This window comes from Watersipora subatra, chromosome 1, assembly GCF_963576615.1.
Source record: "Watersipora subatra chromosome 1, tzWatSuba1.1, whole genome shotgun sequence".
Taxonomy (NCBI): domain Eukaryota; kingdom Metazoa; phylum Bryozoa; class Gymnolaemata; order Cheilostomatida; family Watersiporidae; genus Watersipora; species Watersipora subatra.
The window spans coordinates 10,662,042-10,674,215 of NC_088708.1; the positions used below are offsets into that span (position 1 = coordinate 10,662,042).

At 35.6% G+C, this 12,174-nt stretch overlaps 1 protein-coding gene across 4 annotated transcripts in view; it reads left to right on the top strand.

Moving 5' to 3' along the window:
• The window catches only part of LOC137385640 (nucleosome assembly protein 1-like 1-B), a 38,421-nt gene that overhangs the window by 15,225 nt on the left and 11,022 nt on the right, over window positions 1-12,174 (top strand). The window contains exons 3-5 of one of the 4 annotated variants that reach the window (XM_068072147.1): window positions 8,864-8,928; window positions 9,892-10,006; window positions 10,405-10,546. In XM_068072147.1, coding sequence (XP_067928248.1) covers window positions 8,864-8,928; window positions 9,892-10,006; window positions 10,405-10,546 — 322 coding nt within the window. Of the gene's footprint in view, window positions 1-7,972; window positions 8,822-8,863; window positions 8,929-9,891; window positions 10,007-10,404; window positions 10,547-12,174 lie in introns of those variants that run through there. The other 3 variants (XM_068072146.1, XM_068072145.1, XM_068072144.1) reach the window with 3 other exon arrangements.

Consider the following 12,174-nt stretch of genomic DNA (forward strand, 5'->3'; position numbering starts at 1 on the left):
CATAAACACAAACACTGGTAGTTGTGAAACGAAAGCCAAAATGTTGAACCAATCAAATGAACAGTTGGAGTCAACCGGTGTACCACATCAAAAACCTTTTCTAAAAAGTTGTCAACCGTAAGGCTGAAACTAAAATATGATATTGTAATAAAATAAAATGAAGGTTGATGATTAATATTGACACCATTAGTCAAATGCAAGCCAACATGAAATACACGATGAAGCCCCTCAGACTCGGAATAAAAATAATTTATATAATTAGGAAATTCTATCAGCAATGAAAAGTATAAATAACAATAAAAATGCTTCTCGCTGTCTTTATATAGCAAGCCTCCAAATATTTGAAGTTATTTGCTTCAGCTAGTCATTTCAGTGAATTACATCAATAGTTGGTTCATCTCAACACGCATGTAAAGCTTTCATCGTGATCTTTCAACTCCATAGGTAAGTTGCGAAATCAATTATATCACTGTCTCGTGATATCAAGCTATCAAAAGCGCAATGATAGTGTCACTCAGACAATGTAAATTGTAAGACCAACTCCATTTATAGTAAAAAGACTGCTTTATTTGCATTTGTTTCAACATATTAACACCTTTTGTTATCATTTTCAGTAAAATTTGAAGTGTTAATATAGAATTTTCTTACCTTCATCATTGTTAATTTCAGTATCGAGCTCACTTGTAGAATAACATATAATTTTACCAAAATCTTATGGGTTAGAAATATCGATAAAAACTCATTGTGACATTATTATTCAAAACACCGGAAATTCCTGGTCGGATGTAGACCCAATTACTTTTGCACTTTTAGCTAATAATAGATGAAAATAACACATTTTAGGCTAGGCTTCCTAAACAAAGTCTAGGAAGCTACGCTCAACCACCTGGTTACAAAATTGTGCCAATAGGAACTCAAATATTCTTCTCGTGATTTGTTGCTGGTTTAAAACATCTTTGTCTTTATCCCCTCGAGATTCTCAACAGCCGTTCTAAAACAGAAAGGTCTATAACGTCTTTGGACTAGTAGTGTTAAGACATTATTTTCTGTATTTATTGGTGTCTTCAGATAGTAACTTGATTGCATCTAAAATCTACCTTGAATAGCATCACAATTAGGGTGAAGCTGATTATCGTGTCAAATAATTGCATCTTGATTGCAGTTATTATTTTCTTGCATATAGTGTTAGGGCAATGACTACTACTAACCCCTTATATTACTCTTTTGAAACAAAATTAATTGATGACTAGCTTAAGGGCTCATTTGTCTAAAATAGTTTCTTGAGCAGGAGGTGCGCTACGTAAAATTACTTTTTCATTACATGAGTACACTGATCCCTCATTTTCGCTAGTACAATAGACGCTTTTATAACTTAGACGTCCGATAATGTAAATTTTAGATAACGTAAAAATTTCATCTGAAGTTTTTGCTTCCTACTACGTAAAAACTTCCATATAACGTAAAGTGTCAAGTCAGGCGAGTTTTCAAAATCGATTTGAATGTTAGTTTATTTCGCCGCACTTGTGAAAGAAGAGACGCCGTGCATTTAGGGGCGTTTTTATATATGTAACTTTTGCGACATTCTAGTTCGTCGTAATTGATCGCTAAATGTGTCGACAAAAAGGCGAATAGGATAGCTGCGCAATTGTTCATAAATACAAAGGCGATCGACTGGTGCAGGTGTTACAGCGTCGAAGTATCGTCGAAAATTATCTTTATCCTCACCTTGACCAATGGATAGTGATAGACGACGAACGGGTAAAACTGTTTTTTTATGAAAAGATTTTGTTGTTTTGCCTTATTGTAGACGTACAAGATATTTCTTATTAGCCTTACTTGGCAGAATAGAATTTGCTGTTTATAAAAATAAGCAACTCTTAATAAATGAAAGTCGAAAATGTGCAGTCTCTATCAATTTGTTGTAAATTTACCGCAAGCATGGTCTATGAAACCTTTTTTGATGCAAACCAATAATTCTGTAGTTATGGTACAGTCACAAGTTAAAAGAGTTGAGTAAAGTTTTTCCTATTTGCATGACCTAAGGGATGAGCTTGGAAAGATCTTGCAACGGATTAGGCAGTTTACATGTATTTTACTGTTCTTATAACGTAAGTTCCCTATAACGTAAACGTTCCTGGAACGGATTATTTACGTTATAGGAGCATCTACTGTAGTCGGAAACGGCGCCCTCTCAAAATAAAAAATTTGTGAAATAAAAACTAATTTTTAAAGTAATTATAGAATAGAGAAAAGTAAAAAAAGAAAGGGAATAGAACTTCACACTAATAAAAATTGAATGCTTCACCAAAAATGAACTCATTTAACCCTAAATCCAAAATTCTTTCTTTAAAATATCTGACATATTTTTCACTGTCAAACAACTCCTAAAACGCTAAAAGTTTAATCTGTTGAGTGTCAAAATTGTTTTATCTTTGAAAACTTGAAAAATTGACCATTATTTTTTGTCTCTACAAGTTATTGCATTTGGACTAAAACATTGGACAATCTAGTGAAAAATATAGAGACTGGGCCATAAACTTTGTTCTCCGTTAGCTTTTGAAAATTCATGTTATATTGGAAAAAATTCGAACTGAAAGGTTTTACATGGTATGTATACCGTTTAAAATTTTTTTCCTAATTTGAGTCTAGATTATTTAGTATTAGCTTGGCTAACCACTGTTACCCACTCTCCTTAGCCATCCCAATCTATATAGCTTCAGTAGCCATAAGTACTATCACATCAGCCAGGCTCAAAACACTGGTACTGCTTGATGAGAACTCTCAGACAGTTTGTAATGTCCGTCTCTGTCCTACATACACGGAATGTTGTAAAGGCAACTCCAACCAATGCCAGCCTCATTAATTTAAACTTCAACTGAAACAATTGTAAGTAAACGATCAACACTGGATGTACCACTTAATCGTGAGAAATCAATATGGGTTCCAGATGATTAGTTATTTTCTTTTTAGTTTGGTCGATGGTGCTAAATAATTAGTCTCCCAGTGTATAAATATTTTGTTATCTTCATTCACTCGGTTTCCATAAATCAGTATTATCTCTTTATCTGTATTATTTGATGTTGGCAGAGGATAGTTTTTAATATTCAATATCAAGCTGTTATGAAAAAATTATATTTTCTAGTTATTTTTGAAAATGGATTTATTGGCACTTTGAATTTGATTCAAATTTATTTTCAACATTCGCATGCCAAATCTTTGTAGACCATGCTTTTGTTACATGATTCTAATAACTAATGCTTTGGTTGTCCTCTAAAGTCTGCATTGTATTAACTATCGGTATAGCGCCTCATTCTTTGCGATCAACTTTGTATTACAAAATATTTTATTAGCACTTTTTATGCCAGAATTATTAACATTTCTATTCGACTCTAACATGATCTTTTATATTTTTATTCGCATCATTAAGTTAATAATTTAATATCTCAACCTATGACTCATAGAAAGTCTCTAAAATACCAGGTTGTAAAGCATAGCAAAATTTGAAAAATAGGATTTGTGAAATTGTTATGTAATTAGAAATTCATAATTCAATACAAAAATGCAAACTTTCAAAAAACTCAGAACATTGTTAAAATGTCAATTCATTTTCAAGTTTGAATCATTTCATCATTATTCAGAAGCTGTCGATCTGCCTGTCAGCGTCACTTTGGCAATCAATGTTAAAAAAGACCTACACTGTCAGAAAGACATACACATACACAATGACATACACATGAAATACTGAGTGAATCGATCTTATTACACTCCCTGGTCATCATACTCACATGAACTCTAGCAATTATAGGTTGTGCATAGTATCCTATTACTTTTGCTACTTAGTTTTTCGTAAGCTGTTCAGGTGTTGCACTAGCTCATAATCAACCAGATTGTTCAATAACTTGATCGGCCAATCATTTCCTTGTCAAACAAGCGGTTGAATTTCAGATTGCACCATCAGTTATCAAACAATTGTTTGGTTACAACAACCAATGAAATACACTCTAACAGCTACTGGATATTATTTCATTTTGTTAATCTCACAAAGATCAATTTTGCTTTCAAACCGTTTAAAAAAGGTGATGGCCATCGGCGTACTAGGTGCCACAAATTTGTCAGAAGTTCGTTGGTTCCAAAAGAGTATTGTTATTTGTTTAACAAACCGTAATGTATTCAGTTACAAGTCTAAGTATTAAACTGACATTTACCACAGATCATAGCTGATGCTACAAAAAGTTTTGAAAGGCAAAACATAAAATTATTATATTGGGCAAACTTCAACTCAGTCACAAAAATTAGTGCAACTGTTTTCAAAATTTAATTCACAGCAAACTTACCAAATTGTTAACAATAAATCAATAATATTAAAATAAGATTTTTTTGAGCAGAATCTTCTCAGTATGCTAAACATTGAGAGGCAAACAACAAAAAAGTTGCTCAAACTTAGCATTTGATTGGTTACCTCAGCATTGTAATGAAACCTAATTATTGCTTTTTTTTCTCTGCGTGGTTGTAGTTACTAGGCGAATAGTTGTGCTTAAAAGTTATTAGCTATTATTAGCTCTTGTGCTGTTTTACCATAAAGTATTTTTGTGTTTTTCGAACAAAAAACAACTGCCTAACGGCTTTTCTGGGCTATACTTTACATGACTTTGAAAACCTTAAACTGGCTAAGTTGTAAAATTATACAAAGATATTTCTTGCAAAATTAAAACTATTGTTGCAATAGCTGTTTTTAAAAGAGAAAGTGATATATTTTGGAATTGTATCGTTGCTCTATCGCACATTTTCACCAGACACCAACATTAATGGTTCTCTTTCGCATAACTGAGCTTGAACTATTGCTTCAATCCATAGAAAGAAATAACGCATCAAACTTATTTTACCTATTTTCAAAGTGACAATATCGCTTGTATTAACAAAGTGATAATATATAGATATGAGTGTGTGCTGTCTGTCGTGATCCAATTGTAGCGATTATAATCTAGGAATGAAAAACCTGCTTTGCACTGGAATTGAACTTGGATACACCCGTTTTGCAGACAGGCGTTCTATGCACTATACTACACTGTCCTTGCCATACTGTGGAACAATTGCGCACATCGTAGTTATTACACTTGCCAATCTTCAATGTTGATTGGTTAAAATACTCATGCTTCAGCGAGCATGCTTGAATATCATGATTGCGTGAGAGATCAGGATGCAATCTTTTTCCTGACGCTGGCTTCAGAGGGACAGACACAGCTCTTATCATAGTAAAGATTTAAAACAGTCTCAAGTTACTCAAATTCATTAGGTAAAGAAACATAAGCAAATTAAAAATAAATTTTCTACGCAAAAACCTTTTTTAGTTTAAGCTAGTCTAGTTTACAAATTAGTTGTCTTAGAAATGTAGTGGCATATTATTATGCACTATTATTGCACAAGTAGCTTTACCCTTTGAATCATAAGCTCGGACGATTCTAGTAATTTTTCACTGCCAAGGTCATTGGTACCATATTCCACTTCGGCTTTAATTTCAATAATTACATTGAAATAGTTGAAACCTCTTGAATAAATCTAAAATAATAACATTTTTATGACAGCGACAAAAGAAATACAATCTTGTTCCTTCAATTAGCTACTTCTTTAAAGGCTGTCCTTGTTCCTTTGTCTTCTGCTAGGCTAATCTATCTCCAGTAGGGGCAGTTTAGTGTTTTTGTTATCTAGTTATTTATAGCTAATATGCTCGCTTTGGAAATATTCATTTTTACACTGATTGCAGTTAACCCAAGTTCTGACCAAGCCGATCTAATTGGTCTTTCAGGCTGATTTTATTTTGACCGGGCTGATCAAATCGGCTTTTACAAAATTGCTCTATGATTTTTCTGGTTAGCTCATACTGGTTAATTAACCCAATAATAGTAAGAATACAAAACAGATACCTTTGCAGTTGGAGTCCTTGTGATAACATGTTTTACTCGTTTTGCAAATAAAAAATATTAAAAAAAAACGATTGTAATTGCCACTCTGAATATGGACGAGGAAGATGTTTTAGGTCATTTAGATTTCGACGGCAGCAGCTTTGAAGCCAACTAGACTAATGATTACTACGAAAACTTTTATAAATCGGACAATAGAGAATGTAAGTAAATTAAATAGCTTTTTATTTTTGCGATTTTCAAATCAATTGCGTAGTATTGACAACATAACCAACGATCTTTTGAACTTGTTGTGGTATTGACAGTGCTGTCCAAAGATTTATCTACAAAATTAAACTAAAATCACGAAGCAGTTTTAGATTTTTGTTTGGGAATTTCTAACTAACAAACAAACATTTTTTTATTTCTGATGTTCGAACTATTTAGTGTTATTATGGCTTTCCTTAGTACCTCCCGCAGTTAAAAAACAGAGAATTACTCATGTTGATGACATTATAGCCAATTCAGATTTTTGTGATTACCCAGATAATTAAAGTAGCAGCACTGACTCTGATGGTGGGGAAAGTAATAGTTTTGTAAAAGTAAGGGTAATTGTAGAGGATCGTTTTAGCTTCGTAGCGAGCGCCCCTTCACATAGCTTTAGCAATGCGCAAAGTATAGATACATTGACTTTTTTGCTTAGCACTTTTTGTTACCATGTTGGCAAAATAAAATATTTAACAAAAAGGTTCTAAATTAAGGTTGATTTATTTACTGTAATTCTCTGTTTACGTTCATCTAGTGCAGTCTGTACACTCGAATATGATTAATTTGTCTTCTCTCATTATTTTTAACTTTGTCGGTTTTGAATAAAACTGAAATAACATGAAAAATCATGAAGATTATCCTTAAAACTTTGTGCAGATATTTTTTACACTTAGTGTTGCTGGAATCTGTAACAAAACCTTCAAGAGAAGGACACTACCTTTTTCCACAACTCCTAAAAGAGAAGAAAAATTTTACGAAATTGTCTCCCCATGATGTATGGTCAAAGATAGTTTATCTACTAAACATCTACAACTTGGATTATGGTGTAGTTGGATTCTTCACTTTGTTAGCTTTCAGAAAATGTATGCATTGTTCAGGTTTAATTGACAACTTTTTGATCTATTGGGGATTAGCCACTTGCCTCAATAATCCCTGAAATAGATGGTCATTTGAGAAATTTTTATGGCCGGTACTTGAGTTAAGGAAAATTGACACGCTTCACTTTCAGTTATCTGGGTAAGTGGGTTTCGACATGTAAATCAACATTATATTATTATCAGCGAATGTCTAATAATATAGCAGTGTGTTTAGGGTTATAGTTCTGCTGTAAACTTTGGTAAAATCAGTTTTTTTGTTCTAAATTAAGATTGAGTTTAATTAAAATGTTGTTATTATAGTGTGAATGATCATTGCAGGAGGTGTAAAAAGATTACAAGTGCATGTATCACGTATCATTCATTGAAAAATCCTTCAAAAGACTACTTATAAGGCCTTGTTTGTTATGCAAACTTTGTTATGTAGAAGGCTCTATAGGGTCAGGTGATTGTATGATTCATTTTTCTGTCAATAACTATCATACATTGACTATTGTAATTAACGATAAGAAAACAGGGATAGTCATAGAAACCTCACCTCTTGTAGACACTTATCTAGTCATAGACACTTATTTAGTCATAGACATCTGTAAAAGTGCTGGTTTCAGATAATAGTGATGCAAATATCATTCGCCTGAATGTTCTTATTCCCATATAATGATCGTCATAAATACCTGTATTGCATGTATGCTGTGAAACTGATATAATTTTTACTAGGTTCAACGGTCAACATGTGCATTATTTTTATTACACGAATTGTTTGATAAATAGGGCTTACTTGACAAGCATCCACGCGCTAATCCTCGATTGTATCAATCATCATGGCTACATCATTACAGCGTCACTGCTCGCTCATTGGTCAATCTCATAAAAGCCACGCGTATAAATCTACTGATATTCGCCCACTGATCAGTAGAATACGAATTGCATGAGGCCTGGCAACACGTGCTAAGCCGTTAAATTCTAGTTATACATAATTTTTAATTGACTCAGACATGAGTGCAGCAGCAATTTTACAGCCTCTTCAGAAGTCTCCAGAAAAGTCTAGCGGCTTATGGGATCGACTAAAAAAGAATTTAAACCTGAAAGATCCTGGCAATACATTGGTGGTACAGAGGCGAAATCCACTGGATCCGAAACAAGTTTATCCTAGTGTTGGCATCCGAAGAAATAGAAGTCATGGAGACTTTGTACCCGAATCTTATATGTCAGCAAATGGAAGTCTGCAGTCGTTGGGACGAAAAAACTCGCTCAAATCTGTGCAACTGCAGTTGGCAAATTATGATCATGAAAACAATTTACTCAACAGCAAGCCAATGCCAAAAAAAATTATCTCTCCTTCACAATCTCTCAATGCTGGAATTCGAGAAAGCAATAGAAAGGAACTACGACGAGCTGCAACAATGGCTAGCATCGGACGAGAGAAGTTGACAACACATGGATCTGAAAGGAGTTATTCTACTCACAGCTCTGATCGTCTTACCGTGTCTCGTCCATCACTTTCTCCTTGTTCAGCTCAATCTCGGTCCCCAATAGAAGGGATGACTCTGCGGCAGGGGCAGGGTGGCAAGGCATTGTGGGGGAAACTGCGTCAGCGTTATGCTCCTACCTCGATTGCGTTGGAGCAGGAGCCACCTGTGCCAAAGCTAGCTACGTTTACCCAGCTCTGGGAAATCATCTTGTCTACAGTCAGAGAGAATGAAATGCTAGAGCTAGATGAACCAGACCCAAGGCTCTGGTGGCGAAAAATGTTTATTAGCTTGAGAAAGAAACATGGCAAAGGTAAAGTAGTCTGATGACCTGCTGAATGTTGTTGTGTTGTAGCGCTGAAGATGTCGATGTTGAAGCAGTTGCCGTTGAATCAGGGGATGGAATCCACCCAGAAGATGGTAACTAAATAGTGCCTGTTCAGTCCTGACAACATAATAAAAGTGCTCAAGGAGTCATTTATGTACACTTTTCTTTGTATTGTTTATTTAAAATCATATTTCTGTTTTATGAATAGATTGGTACATTCTTGTAACAGCTTGTCAAGTCTTACATGAAAAAGAGTTGGTTTGTCGCTATGTACAAAATTGTCGGTATGTTGCATCTCAATACGGTGTTCTGTGTTATGTATTCCTAACAGCTGAGTAAGTTTATTGGGACTCATGCTTATTATAATATTTAAGAGCGGGTGAGAATGATGCTATCGATTGGCGAACAGGCTTTGTGAAGTTCCAAGTAGATTGAAAAGCTATTCCAAAAAGATATATTGATTCCAGAGTCATTTGATAATGTTCCTATATGAGATGCGCGAGAGCTCAGGTCATGATGGTTGAGTGACCCTACTCATTGGGAAGGACTAACTGTCCACCCCTGGATCTTCTTCCAGTAGATAGTCCTATGTAGGGTTGTAGCTGTCTAATCGATGATGCAAACTAAATTACACCTTGAGGCCCAGTCCTGGCACAATAAACACCTGTTTATATTGACTCCTTTCACAATATGCTAGAATTGAAATATTGATTTGCCAGCACTCATCGCGTCATAAATCATTGTCCCTATCTTCCAGACTACAATATAGGCTATTTTGGGCACAGGACATTGATATAAATTTGGTGATGACAATGCGAATTAGTGGCAGCATAGAACAAGAAAAGAGTGTGCATGACTGGGTCAACCAGCGTTGCCAGAGCATGCACTGGGTAAAGTTACTTAAAACATCGACTTTCTCTTGTACAGCAGATGTGACAGTCTCTAATTCTGATCATTATTTGTGAGAATTGAAAATCAAGACTGCCCACAATATGCTTTTATTGTGCTGATTGCTGTTGTACAGACTGTGTAGAAGAGCTTGCTTTGTTTTACAGTGGCAGCAAGCAACATTGCCCAGCAGCTTATGAACCATCCAGAAATGCTCTCAGCTGTACAATCCAAGTTAGCTGGAATGGTTGAGGGCAACTCTCCCAATGCCCACATGCAAAGGTGCGACCAACTTACCATAGGCTCCCACTTCTATTCATTGGTCAGCTGTGCTCTTCGCAGTCGAATATTCTCTAGTTGAGCTTTCAGATCTGTAGTGCATGCGGAACCCTATACTAGCGGTTTGGTGTCATTAGCCTACATTTGACGCTAAACTAAATTCAGCGCACTTTGTGACGTGACTAGTGTGGTGGTGCTCATGCTCGCCCGCCATGACTCATACACATTGAACTCATTTTTAAGCCATAAGGATTTCCACAAATTCCAAATGCATACGCATCATTGAACATCCTTCTAGTGGTTCACTACACCCTCACTATCACGCCATGCTCTGTGAATACCACACTCGGCAATAGCCATGTGCGCTCGTTTGAGTGAAACTATTAAATGCATTCTTTTAGTTTGCCTAAGTCGGTGAGACGTAGGGTGAAGGCTCTCAAGAAGCTCCAGTATGATATGGTGAAACTAGAGAGCAATTTCTACAAGGAGGTTCACCAGCTCGAGTGTAAATACGCCGACTTGTACTCCCCTCTGCTGGAGGAGGTAGGAGTAACCAGCTAGGCTGGATTCAGTGTAATATTGGCTTTTTCTCACTAGGGTTAATGGCTTCCTAGCGAGGGACGATTATCTACTGGCACTCTAGTGAATGTGGCTAATGATGTGATAGCTTACCTAAATAATGTGACCAAGAAAACAACAGTCAGCTAAAAATTAATTGTAACATTTGTTCACATCAGTACTCAAATACAAAAGGTCTGATGTTGACATTCCTTATTGAAACATTGAACTTTGTAATTAGTCTTTTTGGCTGCAGTGAATTTGATCCATTAGCAAGTGTTGTATCGTTTACGTATTATGGATTATTTTACTCTTCCTTCAGAGCTCATTAGCGCTAAATTGTAGTCTGGTAGCCTGACAGCTTTAGGTGTGTTCAATCACAGTGAACTAACTTGATAGTTTGAACTGTGTGACAGCATATATTTGTGACTGTCTGCCTTTTTCTCCATCAGTACTAATTGCTGGTGACAGCCTCCTACAACAGACCTGGTTAGTGTCACCTAGTTAACATTCACTTCAAGGACATAACTCTACCGGCGGTTTGTGTAGAGTTTGTGCCTCCTAGTCGAGTCAGCAAAGATCCAGTGTGCCTTTGTTATTTTTCGTGTAACTTTAGAGCTCATGAAAAGTAGTTTAAAAGTAATCCTAGTTAATCACTTTATTTAAAAAAATATTCTGCGAGATAAAATTAAAGCAAAAGTCTGTGAGGGTTCAACCAATGTGTTCATATAATATAAAGCGTTTCTGGAGAACTAAAAACATCTGTTCTTGCTGTGAGTTATGTTAGCTGAGCAGATACAGCCTGCCTATACTTGATTCATCATTGCTATATACCTTGTGGAGATAAAATTTTAACATTTGACTAGTTGTAGGGCTGTCTGTCAAAACTATTTGTCATGTTTGTTGTAAACCATGATATTATCACTTATTTTACATTTGCGTGATGTTACTGCACTATACTCTTTTCATTTGCTTGCTTTCCTAGAAAATACTCTTCATCTTATTTTTCAATCAGATAGTCCACAGGCTATCTGATTCTGATTGAAAATGGAAGAAATACCGGCCATAGCTGAGCATACTGCTAGTTCAGGGTTAAAAATAGCCTCTATTGCATAGGGTGAAGAGTGTTTTCTAGGAAAGCAAGCAAATGAAAAGTGTATAGTGATGTACCGTACTTTTCGGACAATTAGCCGCTACTTTTTTCTGATGATTTGAACCATACGGCTTATATAAGGGTGCGCTATTCGGTGGCTTTTTCTTTCATCGCTAGGGCGCATTAATCAGAATCTCCGGTTAGTACGCCTCTAGCAGTAAAAGAAAATACGAAAAAATGCCTAACGGTACCGTTCCGTTGTGCATTAGGTTAAAAAGCGTCGGTTAATACGAAACAGTGCCGTTAGGCACTGTTCTGTTTTAAACAGCAAAGTTGCTGCCGCGTTAAAAAGCACCGTCCTGAGTTCTGCGGCCTATACAAAGGTGCGGTTAACGTATTGTTTTATCGTTTTTTGGAAAATAAAGCAGATGCGGCTTATATAGGGGTGCGGTTTATAGTCCGAAAAGTATGGTAATATCATTCAAATGTAAGTAAGAGATAGATAATATCCTGGTTTACA